At 39.9% G+C, this 20651-nt stretch overlaps 2 protein-coding genes across 7 annotated transcripts in view; both read right to left on the reverse strand.

Annotated features, from left to right (window-relative positions):
• The window catches only part of sptan1 (spectrin alpha, non-erythrocytic 1), a 37218-nt gene extending 29526 nt beyond the window's left edge, over positions 1 to 7692 (reverse strand). For 5 of the 6 annotated variants that reach the window (XM_037753343.1, XM_037753342.1, XM_037753341.1 and 2 more), the window contains exon 1: positions 7539 to 7692. The gene's annotated coding sequence lies outside the window, so the exon portion shown is untranslated. Of the gene's footprint in view, positions 1 to 2469; positions 2621 to 7538 lie in introns of those variants that run through there. The other variant, XM_037753339.1, reaches the window with a different exon arrangement.
• Positions 7693 to 10381: 2689 nt separating this feature from the next.
• On the reverse strand, positions 10382 to 19590 carry odf2a (outer dense fiber of sperm tails 2a). Its single transcript, XM_037753344.1, has 19 exons — positions 19434 to 19590; positions 18109 to 18240; positions 17226 to 17339; positions 16912 to 17094; positions 16303 to 16490; positions 16013 to 16139; positions 15622 to 15747; positions 15467 to 15541; positions 15186 to 15257; positions 14901 to 15017; positions 14531 to 14716; positions 14055 to 14164; positions 13665 to 13800; positions 13315 to 13425; positions 12882 to 13145; positions 12213 to 12313; positions 11845 to 12007; positions 11365 to 11490; positions 10382 to 11277 (listed from the first exon to the last, which is right to left on the reverse strand). The coding sequence occupies exons 1-19, from the start codon at positions 19434 to 19436 to the stop codon at positions 11107 to 11109; spliced, it is 2505 nt and encodes an 834-aa protein (XP_037609272.1). The 5' UTR covers positions 19437 to 19590; the 3' UTR covers positions 10382 to 11106.
• Between the last annotated feature and the right edge of the window lie 1061 nt (positions 19591 to 20651).

The raw sequence follows: 20651 nt of genomic DNA on the forward strand, positions 1-20651 counted from the left end.
TTGTTCCCCAAACACAGAATGTGTAAAGCAATCTTGGAAGTTGTTGTAACAATGAAGCAAGGCTACACCCCGACATTAGACCCGGTCTCAGAGAATACAGCATGTTAATAGATCGCATTGACCTTCCCTAAATCCTCTGTCATCATCAGAGATCCACAGAGGAGTGGATGAAGTCATTCAACTTAGGAACTCCCAGTTACTATGGTGAACCATCTGTTATGAATAGGGGTCATACTGACGCCATACTGGGAGGATGGAAGCTAAAGGAATTTGCAGGAAATGGGAGTCTCCCTACTGAGAAACAGAGGAGAAAGGATGAAGACTAAGATAACAGCAGCAGCACTTCTTTTCCTTAAACTGAACTTTGTACAACACACAGCTGACTGTCATACCCTTTGCTTTACAGCATGCCCTGCCTGAAGAATCTGAAGAATTTCAGTAAGTCATATGTAATGTAAAGTTCACAGTATAGCTGTCAATGCCTAAATCGTCAATTTGAAGCAACCACAGTTACGTCAGCAATCCTTTACCAAGATTGGAGCTTTTAGCAACCAACAAGCAGCAAGTGTTAAGCCTATATATGTAATTCAATATATATAAATAAAATCTACAGTAAAGGTTATATAAAACAACACTTAAGAGACCTGAAGCCCTAGCAAACACAAGCTGTTAATATTGGTAACACTTCGTTTTACAGGTCCGCACATTTCATGGTAATTAGGTGATAATTAGCAAGAAACCTATTTGAAATTTCTTTGGGATTACTGTCAAATTACCCCAATATTTACCTCAAAATGTATCAAATTACTTTATTGTAAACATTATTTAATAATTATATGCTAAAATAGCATATAGTCGTTAAAATAGGGCCCTTAGGCTTGAGAAACGGCTGTGCGATGCTCTTCATCGGAGGTGGAAAATTAATAGAAGACACTTCTGATCGGGCACAAATCTCACTATTGTGTGACTTATTGTCTACACCAGGGGTGCACACACTTTTTCAGCATGCGAGCTACTTATAAAATGACCAAGTCAAAATGATCTACCTACTATAAAAATGCAAAACATATATTTATTTATAAATATATTGAGTATTCTTTATATGTACAATATATGTTGGTGTACCTTGCATAACTGCATGAACCCATATTGTACAATATAACTCTGTACATTTTTTGTCATTACCTTACTCTGATGACTTGCACTGAATGGAATCAGCCAGGGATGCATAGTCCGGACAGTAGCTGCTGATAGCCAGCCTCAAGCACACTTCCAAATGATCATCAGTCAAGGTGGAACGGTATTTGGACTTAATAATCTTCATGTGGGAAAAGGCTGACTCGCATAAATAAGTGGAGCCGAATAATGCAGTCAAGGAGGTAGCACATTTCCTCATGTTGAGGTACTTTTCCTCTGTGAGTAAGTTCCAGAACTGTCCATGAGCCCTGGACTTAAGCTGAATGTCAGCTTGTAGTGTCAAAATCTCATCCTCCACTCCAGATGAGTTCAGGTGAAACAGTGTTGCAATTTTTGATGCAAGTGAATCAGCCTCAGCATCTTCCCGAAAAGGGTAGCACATGAATGTAGCGACTGGCTCCAGTAAAACAAAGTCTTGAAAGCGTCTGTCAAACTGCTCTGATAGGCTGACGTCTATTTTTTAATTTTTAATTTTTTTTTTTTTTTTAATGCCATGCGATCTACCCACACTACCTTTGCGATCGACCGGTAGATCGCGATCGACGTATTGGGCACCCCTGGTCTACACAAATGTTACCTGGTAGCTAATGTAATGATTCAGGGAGTTTTTTAAAGAAATTTCAAAGAAGTTATTTGCTAATAAATTAAATGTATTAAATAAATGATCAGCTATTGGGAAATAGCGGAATATAATAATTAAATAATGTTTATCAAGTAATTTTCATTAAATTTTAAGGTAAATATTGGGGTAATTTGGCAGTAATTCTAAAGAAATTTCAAATAGGTTACTTGCTAATTATCATCTAATTACCATGAAATTTCCGGACCTGTAAAATGACGTATTACCTTAATATTTGCTGAGCTCCTGTCCAGTTAGTGTCACTACTCCTGTTAGGCTGATAGCTAGCAGGTATCAAGGAGTAAACAAACTAATCTCAGTGTTTTCTGACGCACTGAACAGATTTTGAAATGCGTGAATTAGGTTCACAGAAAGGCTATTCTGGTCAAAGTAAGATTGCACTTTCATTTTCATGCAGAGATTATCACACTAACAAAAGACATGCAGTAAAAACATTTTTTTTTTCCATACTAGGTGTATGAAAGCGGCGTTATTCACTAATACCTCTTCGGTTCAGAATAAATGAAAGCCAACACAGACAAACGCATGCACAATTCAGATCACCAAACATTACATTTTCATACTTAAAGATCTGCGTAGGTAATTTGAGAGGATGAAAATAAGAAACCGTGCAAAACCAAAGTCATACACACATCAGATGTTTCTATTCTGGATCCTCCAGTTTTCTTGTATCTTGGCTGAGCAGAAGACTACATCTGTGACGAAGCAGCAATGTGTACAAGAGTCTGATGAAGTGATTGAAGAAGCAAAAGTCTCATCTAGTCCGCAGCACAGACAGACGCATTGCACCTGCAGTGACTATGCTGTACATAAGAGCAAGCCAAAGATGTAGCCCAGCCCAATGCGTCGCTCTCTCTGCTCTGTAACCCCTGCTCCTCCCTCCAGCTCTCTCCCATCCCTTTACTCAGCAAAACAACATCACCACTGCCTCACACTTCTCTCGAATCTTCTTTCCTATACAAACTAAAAGACACACAGACACACACAAACACACTGGGTATGGCAATCCGTTTTAACATTTAATAGCTAAGCTTGCTTATTAACATTAGAGATATCCACAATTGTGCTTTGACTAGTCGTAATTACATTGTGACTAGTCAGAATTCAAGATATCTATAACGTCACTGTGACTAGTCAAAACGACAGTTAGAGATATCTATAATTCAGTTTTGACTATCCTAATTAATAGTTAGATATATCATAACGTCATCATGACTAGTCAGAGTTGTTGTGCATGACGTCGCTCATGCGAGGCTTCCCATTGGATATTGGCCCAACAAAGCGTCTGAACAGTATTAAGCAGAAGCTTTTGCTAACTTCGGTAAAGTTGGAAATATATTCACAGATTCAAACTTCCCGGATCAATAACTCATTAGCGAAACGTTGTTAAAACACAAACGACGGCTCTTTCTAACCGTAGTAATGTAGACAATGAGCTATACAACCTCATTTTAATCAAAACGAGCCGTCATCCGAGCTGGACACATAACATCACCTTATATGTGTAGACGGCCATGAGGCGAGCGGTCAGGGACCGCTGTGGATCAGATAGTTAGGAAAACGCCATGAAACAGAAAGAGCCAATCCTCAAGGAATTTGTGGCGAACGAGAGGTGTGTTCACTAGAGAGCTGTGGTTGAAATTTACAGCGTATTGTAGATTTATTGTCTCCAGACACACTTTATAAACCCGTACGGCTGCAGTGCAGCGCCATAGTATGTTTGAATAGCTTCCGCCTCCCACTTGCTTTAGCGGCAGACGTAATTACAGATATCTGCAACGTCATATCGCCGAGTCAAAACTCTAATTCAAGATATCTGTAATTACATTGTGACATTTTGATATCTACAACGTCATTCTGACTAGTCAAAATGTAATCTTAGATATCTAAAAAGGACAATGTAGATATCTACAATTGAGGGGGAATTAAAGATATCTTGAACTGGAATTATGACTAGTCAGAATTAAATTGTAGCTATCTGAAACTGGAATTACGGATATCCACAATTCAATTACAGATATCCGTAACTGAATTGTGGACATCCGTAATGACAAAGCCCATACACATGAATAGCAAAACTAGTTTGAATCGTACTAGTCAAAATGTAATTACGGATATCTTGAATTCAAGTTTTGACTAGGCAAAATGACGTTGCAGATATCTCTGATGAATATCCTGTCTAGCTATTAAATTTTAAAACGGCTTGCCATACAGTGAGACAAACATGGATGTTACCTTGAGTTTGGGTTTAGTAAAGGTCGACATGCTGTCAATCTGTGTAGGGCATAACATTGATCGCACAATCAGTAAGAAGCAATCAGCAGTAGCAGTAGGTAGTCAGAATAAGAAGATGCTTTCACAGGAAGCATTATGTCTTAAGTTCATCATGATCATGTTTCAGCAGTCAATGCAATTGTGAATCACTGTACATTTGAGATGGAAACAACCTGAATCTTCCATACAAACAGAGTCTCACAATGTCTGGAAAGTAGTTCATGCCAGCAGTAGAATGAGTTAGCAGACGGTACTTTATCTGAAGGCACAACCTGACAGCCATAGAGACAGGGAGGGCTTTATTTTATTTGGGTCACGGTCACCTTGGAGTTACAATGAAAACAGGTGGGGAGGGAGTTTGGAGAAGAGAAATATGTAGGTTTCTATTCACTGTAGCACAGACCTTGACATATAGCCATATCTGGGCTATATAGCTGTGCTCAAATGCTGCAGGTTATCAATATTACTCAACGACAGCAAAACAAAGAGGTTGTTTTCAAATGACTGCAGAGCTGACCCTGCAGAAACGACTGACCCCACCCTCCTTAAATGGTCTTCTAACAGCTTTATTACACGCACTGTACTAAAGGTTGTGATAGGTCTACTTTGCATTAGATTGGCTGGAACCGCAGCTAACTGATGTAAATTTCCTGTTGCTCAAGTTCAGTTATTCTACCAAATGAACAAAATAATGTTGAAAGGCATTTCTTTCTTTGAAGAAAAGGAAAAGAAGCTCTGATGCTGTCTATGTCAGTTGTAGCATGGAGAACAAAATTCATATCATGTAATCAAGTGATGATTGTAATACAATCCAATTAAAACGGGGCAGTGTAGAGGGACATATAATTTGCCCTGGGAATATCTAGGAAGTATTTTGGGCAGTACAGCTCAAAGTGCTGTCCCATTTTGCTTCCATGTTTCTGTATTACAGCAACATTAGGTCAGGCTCCAGCGCTTATTTAGATTCTGCTCATACAATTTTAAACCGAAGACAGTGAAAACTGTCCTGTTTATACTTTGTCAAGCTTAGAAAAGGCTCATAATGTCTGGATCAATAATACTCTCCTATTCTCTTTTGCTGCCATTTTATATTTAGCTGGCAGGGGGGCTACCTGGAGTTGAGGTCAGTAAGTCGTAGCAGTGCAACCATGACACTCATCAGGGAGGTCACCGGATGGATGGATAAAATAAATAAATCTAAACTCCTATCATAAAGCAACTCGTTATGCTTATCAAATGGCAGAACGGCTTCAAAAGCATCTACTATAGCCATGGCCCAAGCCCACAAAATATGCAACGTTAGTATCGTAAATTGTGAATGCACAAAGACAAATATCCAAAGCAAATATCCAAATAGTACAAATATATACTGTCACTACAACCTGAGAGTAGTGCATGAGACCAGTAATCTGAAGAAAAAAAAATGATGATGTGCCTCTGTGTCCTCCTAACGGCATCTGAAAGATTTTACAGACCGGAGGAAAACAACCAATCAGAGCTGATCTGAGGTCTGCCGTCCAGCTTCCATCTGGAAGAGCCACGAGTCAATCACGCAAAAACTCCAACCAAACGGTCAAACTAGGCAGCGCTGATCAAATATGAATCAATATTCTGTCACTGTAATGCCTATTTCTCGCCTCAAATGTTTTCAGAAACATCTTATAATGTACTGTTTTGCTGTAAAATGAGAATGTTTGTGGCTGTGGCAGCCATGTTGAGATCTCTTGAGGAAACACCAGGCACTGCCCACCAGCCGGAGCACAGACAATAGGAACGCTCTCTCTCTCTCACTGAAATGACCTGTGATTGGTCAAAGTCTTCCATCACAGGCTAGATTTTTTAAAGCCTGAATACAGAGCCAGGAGGAGGTGCAGAAGTCTAGTTATCTCTCAGATCACTTGAATTACAATATGCTGAGAGGTTATGATGGGATTTCTGCCCAATGATGCCCAAAAATTGTTGCCTACTGAAGCTTTAAACAATGTTTACATGCTATGTGATTCTCAAGGATTCCTATGGTACTCCTTTCATTTCCATGGTGCTTAATCATTATCTTGTAGACTGTAGCTTTCTATCTGAGTTCCTCTGAAGAGTGGAGGGGCAGTTGGTATGTGGAGAACTTGGCACCACCCTGACAAAGCCAGTATAGCTGAAGTGTGAAATAGCACTGTTGTGTTATCAAAAGTCCAGCTGTTTTTTACACTGTCCACAGCTGTATATGCAAAACTATACACTATCTAATGTACATTACGTACCGGTCTGCTGGAAATACCAGTCTTTTCATAGCCTGGGCCCACTCCTTATATTCCTATCCTTGTAATTTATTTTTTCTTATTGACAATATGTCAGTATTTGAGTGCCTTAACTGTTATAGTAAGAATTATGACCAATGAGCCACTGTTGAATGAGTGGGAGATAAAAAGCTACGTTTTTCAGTATAGTTTTGGTTGAGCTTATGCTTCAATGTATGATGATGGCCTTAGTTTATAATTTCATCATATTTATATGAAAATAACAAAGCTGCATTTTGTTTTGTACTAATTACTGTAGACCTATTCTTTCAGTTAAGATTTGTCAATGAAGAAGTGTTTATGTTTTTTATGTAAGCCATACTTTTCTTAAGGCAAACATTTGCAAATTGTTCATACATTTGAGAATAGGGACACATGACACTGTCTGCATTTCAATAATTGCAGAGGACTAAGAGGACTGACAGCTGGGGACATATGTCCAAGAGGTATTCAACTGCTCTGGGCGGCTCCCTTTTCAGCCATGGCCGACAAGAATGCAGCTACACATAACCTTGCCATTATTAATCCTAGTGGTATTTCATTCATCGATTCATTCATTCAAAACACACAATGTATAAACTGTGATTGAAGACCTGTTACAATGGATACTGGTCAGATTTGGTCACTGAAAACGTACATTACTGTTGTAAACTAGGTGGCTAACAGATGACAAGCAGCTCATGACAAACGTTATGTTATGTTCGCTAACACGTTAAACCAGCAGTATTATACTAGTTTAAGTTAAATAAATCGACTAATGAATGCTTAATCAACCGTTTTGTTTGTAACTGTAACGGTTGGCTGTCAATGCAAGCTGGTGTCATTTGGTAGGTCGGTTAATGCAATTTAACATTTAACTAAAGTTAGCTAGGAACATATTTAACCCACAGACCGCTTTAAAAGGCAAACTAGCACACCGTGTACCGTTATTTTACCGACCCACCGTGCTGTGATAATCAATCAACAAAAGGGAGTGTCTGCAGCCAGCTAGCTCAACGGCTAACATTAGCCGCTAAGCTAACTAGCTAGAGAGCACAAATTGAATTAAACAGAACAGAGCAACGAGGAAAACACGGACTATTTAGTGCAATGAATCCGTTTTATAACAATTCAAACAATGTAAGCATGTTTCATACCTCGGGCTGTTGTCGAAAGAGCTTAAGAAGAAGTGGTGGTGGTGTTTGACCAAGCGGATCTGCGGAGAAGGATGCTAGTCTTCGACTGCTCTCTCTCTCTCTACTGGGTGGGCTGTTTTTTTGTGTGACGTAATTCTCTGCAGCTGTACGGAAAAGAACGATGAATACCGGACGTACCCGAAGCTCTTCACAGCATAACGTGCCCAACAAAAAGTTTATTCTACCCTTGTCATATTCTTCTTATAATGTGCTTTTGTGCGTATAATGTTGTTGTTGTTTTTTTTTAAAGATTTCTTTTTATTAGCAAAAGACTTATTTTACAATTCAGTTCCAACGTGTATCCACAGTTCTTTTGTTATTAAAATAAAAATAAAAATAAATTCAAATAAAATAACATAAGTAATTAATTAATTAATAATTATAGAAAAAAATGTGGTAATTATATATTATTGAAAATGAACCTATCCTTGTATCATATATATACATATAAATATACATATTTATATTCATATGTATATAAATATACATATATATATACATAATAATAATAACAACAACAACAATCATAACAATGAGTAAGTGAAAATATAAAAAATATAAGATACATTCAAAGTAATGATTGAAATAATAAAGACAAATAATTAGAAAATAAAAAACATATAAACATACAAAAAAAATAATAATAACAATAATAATAATAATAATATTGAATACAATTTATATAAATAATAAGCACACATATCTAGTGCACATACACGTTTATAACTTTGAATGCGTCAGTAGTGATCATGGTTTGAAGAAATAATAATTGTAGAAAATAAAACTTAAATCAATTTTAAAAAATTAAAAAGATTCTCATGTACATGCACACACATACATCAACACATCTTAGGGTTGGTCCAGGAGGAGTTGTACGTTTGTGGCCATCTAGTTCCAAAGAGGGCAAAATATTGAATAAGGGTCCCCAAATTTTATTAAAGCTTTCAGTTTTTTTTCTTACATTATACAATATCTTTTCAGGTGTGCAGTAAGACACCAGTTAATTTATCCATTGCCTTACTGATGGTGAATTTTCAGACTTCCAGTTGGTTAGAATGCATTTTTTCAATGCAGTGCTAGCAAGTAAAATGTATTTTTCAGACTTACATTTCCTTCCCGACTGTACAGGAATACACTTTGTAAGACAAACCGTGGATAATTGGCAGGACAGAAGGACATACTGTTTCCTGCTCATGCACATTTTCTAGTCACGCGTAATAGAATTAGTGCTGATCAATGCAGGGCTGGGTGTTTTAATTTTATTATGAGACATTATGCTCCCATCCCTGCAGTCTCAGGCTGTAATGTTGATACAGAATGCTCTGTGTAACTTTACCAATAAACTGACTTTCAATGACTATCAATTATTAACACTGAGCTGCAAAGTCAGTGTGTTCATAAAGAGCATTCAGCCCTTACATAATCTTTCTATTACCATCAGTGTTGTCTGTGAGAATTCCATCAGCAGTCTATCAGCTGACTGTCACAAGGATTTATTTAGACAATGCATCATTTGTTTATGATGAGCTGTTACATATTGGATGATATATTATTTTGCCTGCCTCATTTCCATTTTAACTTCCCTCTCCTAATGTTAAGTTAAACATAGCTACATTTAACCCTCTGAGACCCACAATAGACCCGTTTTCTTCTTTTTTAGGGGGGTACAGGGGGTCTTTAGGGGAGATAGCAGGTCAACAGTAGATGTCACATAGAAGTGGTGTACATCATTTGAAAGCTGGGAAGATTTATGAAAATTATCAATAATCCCTCCAAAATACAACATTAAGACACCAAGACCTTGAGGAACACCATAGAAAAAGCCATGCTGTGATTTGGTATCAAAAACTTTTGACAACTGGAGATTTCTGCAAGAATTGCATTTTTCTGCGATTGGATGGCGAGCATTTCTGTTCTGGAAACTGCTCAGAAACCCCCTTATTGTCAATCTACCTAGGAAAGCCATCCCTCCTCTGAATGCTCTAGGTCTCTAGTTTGTGGCTGTAAAGTTTCATGAGGCTGTGATTATCCTAGAGGTCACCACAGGTCATTTTATACAGAGAGGTCAAGTTTCAAAAAATGGTCTCTACAATGAAATGGCTACTATGGGGACTAACATCATCACACATGAATACAGTTAGGCTCGTTGGATCCACAAGAGTCTCAACTTTACAGTGATACCCAATTTATGTAATCCAGAGACTGTTTAGGGACCCCAGTATGTAGAAATATTCAAATACACCATTTTAGAATAGGCGAAAATAACACATTTATACTGCATGAAAAAAAAAACTGCATGTGATTATCATAAAGTGGGCATGTCTGTAAAGGGGAGACTCGTGGGTACCCATAGATCCCATTTTCATCCACATATCTTGAGGTCAGAGGTCAAGGGACCCCTTTGAAATAGCATGACATGTTGGTACCAATGGATTCCTTAGGTTGTCTAGTTTCATATACTGTATCTATAGCTTCACTCTAGCCCTAAAACTGAACCTACTGAAAGACAGTAAAGTCAGTCGCGATCACGGGGGTTAGGCTAAACTCAACAGAGACACACTGTTGTGATGAGGCTGCTCATAGACAGTAAATAATGAAACACTGCTCCAGGACAATATGACAACAGCAATGATGGCTGATTGACAGCTTCTTTGGATGACAAACAGATGACTACAAACAGGTCACAAATTGTATGTCAATGGACCAACATCAAAAAGTGTTACGTCAATTTGTATCCTCTTTGTAACACAACGTGACACAAACAAGAGTTGAGAAAACGACAAACGCACTCAATCTTCACACAGTTTGACTCCGGTGGAAAAACATTTTGTCTTTTAATTGATGCTTTTAAAGTTACTCACGGTGGATATAAATTATTCAGTCATTAAATACACTCCATGAGCGAGCAACAACTATTGGTTCCAATACCTGAAACTGTAAACCCAAAATAATTGTTTTGACACACGCTGTCTTGTACCAGCCAAAGGACAGCAATAGCACCAATGTTTTCTGCTCCATGCAATCAAAAAGCACAAATACATTTAAGCACATAATGTGTCATGGGTGGCTTGGCTACAGAGTTGTATAAATGTTTAAAAAAAAAAACAGAAACAAAAATAGTTTTAATATATAGCAGTACAAATACAGTATGTAGTCTGTTCAGTCTGGTAAGACATATTACCTCAAGTCATGACTGGCTGAGGGTGAAAATAAAAGATACAGTGAAGGCTTGATAAAGAAAAGGATCCACTTCCATTGTTTGTTTTTGGCATGTAAAACACTGACTTCAATATCCAATCATATATTTCTGAAGAAAACATTCAATCTGAAAAGCTCCAAGGTGCCATCACAACTAATTGGTGAAAATCATACACATGCCAATATTTGGTGTTGTGTTATTGTGCTTTTTAGGATTCTTTTAGTTCATTTCTTTTTTTAACTATTTAATCCAATGACATATTTTCTTGTCTACCAATTCAGTTCTAAATAATCTTTATTGCTCATAATACACCGCTGACGGACGGGCTTGTCAGATGGGTGAGGGGGCACGCGGTGAGCTGCCGAGGGCCAGGTCTCCAAACACATTGGCGTAGGAGGCTTTGAGGAACTGGACGTAGTTCTGTAGGCTTCGATTCGTGCTGTCCGACTGCTCCAGGCGATCCTTCACATCCTGCAGTCGGCTCTGGTACCGCCGCTCCACCTGAGCATCAAAAATACACACCTTACAGACCTTACTCACACAGCTGATACATCCAAATCTTGAGTTAATTATAGTGGAGGCCTTCACCTCCTCTTTGCCGCGTCGCAGGCTGCTTATTTCTGAGGTAGTCCTGCTAAGTTGAGCCTCTAGGGCCAGTATCTTGGACTGGGTGGAGCGTTCTTTTGTGGCAGCGAGTCCTCTGGTCTCTGCCATCTAGAGATAAATATGACACATTGGACTTAATTACTGGGGCAACAGAGGGTGAAATAGTACTCACCTGCAAACATGTTCTGATGCAGTGCTAATGATGAGCTACTACTGTATTCTTTTTTTTTTAAAGTTATTTTTTTGGGGGCATTTTCCATTTTTATTGAGAGGACAGTGGATAGTCTTGGAAAGGGGAGAGAGAGACTGGATGCGGAAAGGGCCACAGGCCGGATTCGAACCCGGGCCGCCGCAGTCAGGACCAAGCCTTGATACATGGACGCCCGCTCTACCAACTGAGCTAACCCAGGCGCCCTACTACTGTATTCTTAAATCTTTGTATGACAATGTTCAGTATCAGACCTGTTGGCGAGCATCACCCAGAGCCTCCTCCAGCCTTCGGCTCAGTAGGGAACATTCCCTTGTTTTTTCTTCCAGACTGCGCTGATTGCTGTGGATGGCGTCTTCCCGTTTGGTAACGACCGCCAGCAGGTCGCTGTTCTGACTGCCAGCATCCTCCAGCTTTCTGCAGGATGACACAAGACAGGAAAGCAAAAACAACGAACAGTTAGAACAAACAATTAACAAGTGCAGCTTATGGGCAATTAAGGTACTTTAAAACCCATAGTGCCCGATTGCCGTAATTTGCATAAAAAACATAATTAAGAGGGGGTCCCCCCTGCTCTGAACAAAGTGCCAGAGCCAAGAGAAAAGCAGAAGTGGTGACTGACCTTTCCAAACTCTCCACTCGCTGCTGAAGCTGTCTATTCTCCTCCAGCTGCAACGTTTTCTTCTGTCTTAGAAGCTCTACTTGACTGCCCTGGGTCTCCACCTACCACACAACAAGACAAGTCCTGCATCAGATGACTTGGACTGTATATCCAAGTATTTGGTTTCCTACTGAAAGCTTTTACCAAAACTAATTGCATGTGTGTGATCTGACTATAAGTTCTAGCAATATTTATGTGGTACTTTAAAACATTTTAATGCCAGACGAAATAAATTTATTGGCAAACCTCAACAATAAATTTGTTGGAGATTAATTGTGGCCTCACATACCAATGTTGTTTTCAATGCTACTGCAATTCAAAATGAAAACCACATTACCCTTAAATCCCATGCCTTCCTTACACTTATTATTCTCCCTTGTGTTATGAATAAAAATGTATGAAGTTCATTTTCTATCTGCCAATGACAAAATCTCTGCTTGTGCTGAAAGTATAGCGCTTACTTCCTATTTAGTTCCACAAAAAAAAAATCATTTGTACCATAACCATTCAGCAAATTTCAAAGTCAGTGTTGTAATATCAGATTCATTTTCAAATTAGCAATTCAACTTGGAATTTAAATCATTATCTTGTGATGCTAACTTGAGTTCATATGCGTAGGACTGTTGTGACCTTCATGCGGAGATCAGTCAGGGTTGTGCTGAGCTCCATGACGCGTCTCTCCTGGCTGCGCTCCTTGTCCTGAGCCTCCTGCAGCTGGAATTGGGAGCGTCGTAAGGCTTCAGGAAGAGGCTCCAGCTCCGTCAGTCGTCCCAGCAGCTCCCTGCGCACCACCTCTATTTCCTGCTGCAGCTCCCCGCGCACCGCCTGGGCCTCCTGCTCTGCCTGAGCCAGCCGAGCACGGTACTCATCCGCTTCGGCCCGGGTTTTTCCGACCTGTGCAGTGTTGGTTAACAGAAAGAAAAGCTGAGTTTTCATGAACATTAAAAGTGTCCATGGGACACTAATTATCACTTAATTACCATGAAATTTGCGGACGTGTAAAATGAAGTGTTACCAAATCTCACACTGTTGCATTCCTAGTAGTACAGTAGGCTTCACATACCTGGATCTTATAGCTGTCCAGCAGGCTTTCATATTGCTGGATCGAAGCTTTGACCTGCTGGAGCTCTGACTGAGACAAGGCCAGCTTCTCCTCCACTGCAGAGGCGGTAGCCTGACAGGAACACATGATGTGTCGTTAGTTATCATATAAACAGGACTGTCCAGCCTCCTAAGATGATATAAGTCAATCTAAGTCTATTTGAATGAAAAATGGAGGTAGGAAGGACAATACCCGAGACACAAATGCAAAACATATGTAGAAATTTTGATCAGGGTATGGTCGGGTTACCATTCAATAAATGTGTTCTTTCTGTTAAGTGAATTACTCTCTGGACTAGTTGGCTGTTTCACCTTGAGGGACTGCTTTTCCAGTTTGGCAGCGGTGCTCTCTGTGGTCAGTCCGTGCATGTGATCCAGCAGAGTTTCTCTCTCCGCTCGGCCTTTATCTCCCGTACTCTGCAGCTGCTCCGTCAGCTCTGCTATACGGCTGCATCACATGACACAACAGTTGTCATATTTTCACTTGTATGACCAAAATGAACAGTCCTGAACCAGCCTTTCTAAACAGTCACCACAGCTGTCACTCTCTTGCATGCATTATTTAGCCGTCTATCAGCTGTGAATAGGTCCCCCATGCAAACTAAAATTGGTGCCAAATCTCTAGTTTCACAGTGTCCGATTATCATAACGACAGACCGTTATACTTGTCTGCAGCCGGAGCCGTAACGGAGCTGTAGTTACCTGTTCAACAGTGACAGTTCAATCTTCAGTTTACTCTTGTCTTTCACTTCTTGGGCATGGCGACTTTGCCAGTTCTCAGCTGCTGATAGTGCATCGACCACCTGCTTGTCCTGTTAAAAATAAATAAAAACAGTGGATTATTTTTACTTGAGTCCGTTACAGACACACAAAAAGTGTCATAAACCAGTGCAAAAGAGTGTGTGTGTGTGTGTGTGTGTGTGTGTGTGTGTGTGTGTGTGTGTGTGTGAGATAGGGCTTGACCAAATGCCAAGAGGAATAACTGAATACATTTCTTTAACAGATGATCAGTAATATAATAATTGACAAAAGCACCTAGTGAGGATGTTATAGTTAATTATATGAACCCAGCATGGCTGTGTCTTGTGTGTGTGTGTGTGTGTGTGTGTGTGTGTGTCTGACTAATCAATCTAAAGCTTTAGTAATAACAGCCTGCCTGCTCTGTGACACGGCCCTACCATGTCCAGTAGCTGAACGCTCAACTGGCCTGCAGTGTCCTCGCTGCGCTCAGCTCGCTGCTTCTGGGCTCGCGTGGCTCGTTTCAGAGCCTCTCGGTCTGTGCCGGCCCGCTGCCTCAGCCTCACCAGCTGCTCCGTCAGATGCTCCATCTCCACCTTCTGCTGGATGGCTGCTCGCTCCAGGTTCTGAACCAAAGGAAGGGACAAAACCAAAGGGTGGGTTCACTGTTTGTGCTCTCCATTGATATGTCAGATTATCAGACAACAGTTCAGACATGTTGAAAGAATGAGTCTGACTGCACAAGAATATTGACAAAAACAAGAGGGATCAGCAGCATAGCTGCTAGGACAGACATCTCCCATGTCAAACCTTTATCTGCACAGTGAGCCGGTTGTTGTCAGCTTCTTTGCTCCTGAGCTGTCCTTGTAAATGAGCTCTTGCTGACTCCAGACTCTTGGTCAAACCAGCTGTGCTCTTTGCATTGTCCTGCACTCCCAAAATACAGCGGAATTTACATTAGGGACAAACACATATTCTGCTTCACATACTGTAAGTAATGGATTTAATTCCTCAGTAAGATATTGCTTTGTTTTGGATCCCTGTTTGAGATCACTCCACAGTTTGACAGAGCTGTATTTACAGTAAAGAGCTCACCTTTTCAGTATCTATAAGTGTGGAGAGTTGTTCAACCTCTCTGTCCTTCTCTTGAAGTTTCACCACAAGATGCTGTAAAAGGAAAAGTGAGCTTTACTTATAGAGCACATTTCATACACAGGGGGAGTACTCAGTGTTATACATGAAGATTAAAAAGAAAAAAAACACAATACATGGGAAATGCATATAATAAGTATCAGCCTGTCTAATGAAAGAAAAAATAGACAAAACATTTTAGGCTAATTAAAATTAAATAAATTAGATTCTTCTATCATACTCACAGCATTTTCTGCCTCTGTGTCAGCCAGTCTCTTGACTAATGCATCTTTCTGCTCGGACACTCGGATTGACTCCATCTGCTCAAAAACAGTCCACCAAGACGCATGAAAGTTAGTCGCGTCTCGACTTGTATTGATCTGTCAGGTACACACATTACCTTGGACCCGTGAAGCTCTCTGAGAAGGTGCCGCAGACTTTGGTTTGTGGCCTCAAAGGTCTCCAGTTTCTGTAGCAACAGCTCCTTTTGATGGGCCAATGCTGAAGACTCCGAGCCAGACAGCGTCTTCACCAGCAACCAGAGAGACAGAGAGGAGCAAAGTCATAGGTTTACCAAAGAGGGTTGTGAGAACTTATTCTGACAAATCACTGAATAGCATCATATAATATAAACATTAATTCTGGCCATTTATGACAACTAAATGAGCTATTCTTTGCTCCAGAAAAAGTCATGGGCTGCGGTCAAAAAGTAAAAAATAACGTCCTAGCTTTAGGCCTGACAGGACCGGACAGGACACAATATCAGTGTCAAATATTGAGTTAATACTCACAGTGCCAATAGCACCGCACAGTTTGGAAACAGATTCTCGCAGGGCGGTGACTTGCTTGGCAGCTGCTGTCCCATCGATCTCAGTCTCCACCAGTTTCCTGCGCAGAGCATCTTTGTGCTGTTGCATACTGCAAGGACAAGAGTCCAGAATAACGCTGTAACCATTTGACAAATGTGTATATTGAAATTTTTCAAATAATATAAATTATATATAAATAAAGAAAAAGAAGAAGAAGAAGAAGAAGAAGAAGAAGAAGAAGAAGAAAAAGAAGTGTTCAGTGTAATATTTGCCTTTTGTTGTCAGTCTCCACCAGCATCTTCTCCATCGATTTGCGTAATCGCGTGTTCTCCCACTCAGTCTCTTCGAGCTCTTTGGCCACCTCAGCCAGCTCCTCCTCCTGCTCCACGATCACCCGCTGGGAGACACTGAGCTGCTCCGTCTGACGCTCCAGCAGCTGCTCCTTCTTCCGCAGTTCCACCTGCACACGTTCAGATGTGCAAACATACACGCTTTTTGTCATATGGATTGTCTATGTTGTATTTTCATATGTATTTACTCCGTACACACGACATCTATTGCACGTTTGTCCCGTCCTGGCAGAGGGATCCCTCCTCTGTTGCTCTTCCTGAAGATACTTCCATTTTTTCCACCTGTTAAAAGTTTTTTTTGGTTAAGTTTTTCCTCATCCGATGAGAGGGTCGTACTGTAAAGGACTGAGGGTGTTGTATCCTGTGCAGATTGTAAAGCCCCCTGGGCTAAATTTATGATTTGTGATGTTGGGCTATACAAATTAAACTTGAAATTGGCTTGACATGTTAACATGAGAGGAACCTGATAAGGAAAGGACTTGTGTGCTTCAGACCTGTTGAGATCAAAGTGGAAACAGAGGAGAAACTGACCTCATTCTTCAGAGAGCTGACTTCAGTCAGTAAGCATTCAATCTTCCTCTCATACTGGCTGATTCGTCCGTGAAGCCCTTCTTCTTCCTCTGATGAGAGGTCATCTACTCGCAGCACAGACTGGGAATGTTCAGGTTCTGGTTCAGGGAGTGGTGGTGTGATCTCAAGGCAGTGTGTTGGCCCCTTGGTGCAAATTACACTTTCAGTAACACCAAATCTTTGACTGGATAAGCTCTTTCACAATGCTGAGACAAAAACAAATCTCACAGAGGACGGGAGGGATTTAGGTGTAATTTTCCTTTAAGATGTGTTACCTCCCACTTGTATGAAGCGTCCCGTGTGGAGTTCTTTCCTGGTGGTATCCATGGCATTCGAGTTTTGACCTTGGCTGTAGGACGGAGGTTTCCTCTGTCGACCTTGGTCTTCCCCTTTAAAACACAGAGTGTCAGAGCCGTCTGTTAGGCCTTCATGCTGCATAATAACTACATCATATTAGAATAAGTGTGTACTATGACCAGGAGGGAGTGTTATGAGTTTCAAGATGTCATAACTTTTGATCGAGAAGGAGGAAGAAGAGGAGGAGGATGAAATAAGGAAGACAAATGATAAGTACATGGCAGACCACCTTCTGAGAATTTGTGTACTTTATCTAGACAACACAGAGATGTCAGTAATTTATTTTAATAAAGATTGATTGCTCCATAAGTGACAAATTGATGTTTAAAAATGCTTGATTTCCATCGACTGCAATGGTTCACATGAGGATAGAATTAAAAATGCTGTCAAAAATAAAGTTTTTAAGATAAAATTCTGCAATTTACCACCCTACATCTACCGTGACCTCAAAATGTTGTCATTAATTTTCATGAACATTGGAGCTTTATTTAGCGAGAATTTGCAGAAGCTGTGTACAGTACTGCTCACACTAAAACGTTTTGATGGACTGTGGGCTAAATGTTTTGATAATTCAAAAATCTGTCTGGATGGTTTGTGGAGTCTGAAGATGCAACGCAGCAAGTTTGGTGGCAATTGATCAAAAAATGTAGGAGGAGAAGAAACTGCCCGGCCCCTAATGAGATCAAGGAGATACACATATTCAAAATGTGCACATTTACAATAAAGAAAGAATAAGTGAAAACAGTAAAAAAGTAAAGATATCAATTTGACAGACAGTCCAAACATAAGTAGATCTCTTACCTGAGGCGTCCTGGCAGGACTCGTCCTGGCAGGACTCGTCCTCTGGCTCGTCACATGCACATGGACCGGTGTGTCTTCGTTGATGTGTAAATGAATTGGAGGTGACTTTGACCGAGCTCTCATCGCTTTCCTCTGTGAAATAGAGTGTGTTTAGTATCTCCAACCAATTTAACATGTTCACATCAGAATTTTACAATGGAAATCAGTGTTAAGCTGACGACATGAGTTCTACACAATTACAACATATGAGAGGTAATTTAAGATGTATTTGATCGCACCATTTTCCAGCCTTTCCCTCTAGATAAGGCAGTACACATTTCTGTACTACATATTTACAGCAATTACTACAATTATACACAAGTTCACACAAGTTATCTTGTTAATATCTCGTTTGCACATATTCATACTATATTTACACAAGCATTTATACAAGTTATCTGGTTTCAATATATCTGGTATCAAGTTAGTATTTTGTTTATATCTCATTCGCACAATCCATCTTGGAGGTGGTGGGAGAGAGGACGATGATGGCTAAGCTGTCATCCATGATGGAGAATGACTCCCACCCCATGCAGGACACCATCTCAGCACTGGAGAGCTCCTTCAGCGACAGGCTGGTCCACCCAAAGTGTGTGAAGGAGCACTATCGCAGGTCCTTCCTTCCTGCAGCTGTCAGACTCCACAACCAGCACTGCTCCCAGTAGACCACTTACACACCAAAAAACTGACAATAACCTGATATTTTCAGGTGGAATTCCATTCATTCATTCATTCTCACTGTGTAATATCATTTTCCACTTGTGCAATTTTGTTAATAGTCTGTTTATTGTCAATACTGTATATACTGCTCCTATTTTTATACTTCCTTCTATTTAAATGGTTCATATTTTGTTACACTTTGTTTAGCTCTTTTTTTACTGTGTTAGCTGATGCATCTTGTTTTTTGCATTATCCCCTTTGCTGCTGTACACTGCACATTTCCCCACTGTGGGATTAATAAAGGAATATCTTATCTTATCTTCTTCAACTTATCTGGCTAGCAACAGTTAGTGTCTTTTTTACTCAATTTGAAATAAATAGTAAATATCTGCTCACACAACTTCTCTTATTCACCTGAAACACATACACTGACAATACTCTATGTAACATTATAAATTCGGCTATATATTTAGATGATTTTGGTGAGTTTGTCAGTCTTAAAGAGTCAATCTAAAGGTTTAAGATGCACTGAAACATTAGCTACACATTAGCTTGACAGTTAGTTTTAGCTTATTAGCTGACAGCAGCCTTCTCTAACTAGCTAATAACTTACAAATTCGACTTACCATATAGCAAAATGTCTTCGTCAACACTTTAACAATATTTCCACTTGCAGAACAGTTTGTTTAGCAGGTAAAATAATAAGTAACGTTGGCTTAACATTAAAAAAAAAAAAGTCTGTTGGAGTGAATGCTCGGATAAACTTCAACGTCTCTCTGATTGGTCAGTTTAAAGCACGTGATGTTTTTCTCCAACAGTGATTGGACCAGAGTCGACGTTTCTAACGTCTCTTAGCAACAACCACTCAACAAGCTGTGGAAGTTATCAGAGATACTCGGTGTGTAAAGATAACTCCCCCCTGTTTTAATGCACATCGTTATCTGTTAAAGATAACTCCCCCCTATTTTGTATGCACATCGTTATCTGAACTACAAGACCGTTAACCAAGTCGGCTGATGTAAGGCTGTTATCCAAATAACGACAAATTTGTTTGAGAATGCTCGCTACTAAAATACACCGTGAAATTTAACCTAAATCATTAACATAAATCTATCTTGTAGAGGCGCACTGAACGTTTAGTGTAGTGCTGTAGTATCTCAACATGGCCACCGGAAGGCAGTAAAGAACCACAAATTCTCATTTCACCCCCCCATTTACTGTCTTTCAGAGGCTCTAGTAGGTTCAGTTTTAGGGCTAGAGTGAAGACGTAGATATCATATGAAACTAGAAAACCTAAGGAATCCATTGGTCGGGAAAAAGGCTAAATAACGCTCCAAAGATGGGCTAAATTTTAGCGATGAAAAACTGGCATGGCTATTTTCAAAGGGGTCCCTTGAACTCTGACCTCAAGATATGTGAATGAACATGGGTTTTATGGGTACCCATGAGTCTCCCCTTTACAGACAAGCCCACTTTATGATAATCACATGCAGTTTAGGGCAAAAACCAGGCAGTTTTTTTCATGCAGTATTTTTTCGCCTATTCTAAAATGATGTGTTTGAATATTTCTGCATACTGGGGTCCCTAAACAGTGGTGACCTCTAGGTTAATCACAGTCTCATGAAACTTTACAGGCGCAAACTAGAGACCTAGAGCATTCAGAGGATGGATGGCTTTCCTAGCTAGATTTACAATAAGGGGGTTTCTGAGCAGTTTCCAGAATGGAAGTGCTCGCCATCCAATCGCCAAAAAATGCAAAAGAAAACATTTAAAAAGAGCCTATAGGTCTGGTAAATCTGTAAATTCTTGTTTTGGGAAGTTGATGATGCAATTATCAATCTCTA

The sequence above is a fragment of the Sebastes umbrosus genome, chromosome 19, assembly GCF_015220745.1.
Source record: "Sebastes umbrosus isolate fSebUmb1 chromosome 19, fSebUmb1.pri, whole genome shotgun sequence".
In the NCBI taxonomy this organism is placed as follows: domain Eukaryota; kingdom Metazoa; phylum Chordata; class Actinopteri; order Perciformes; family Sebastidae; genus Sebastes; species Sebastes umbrosus.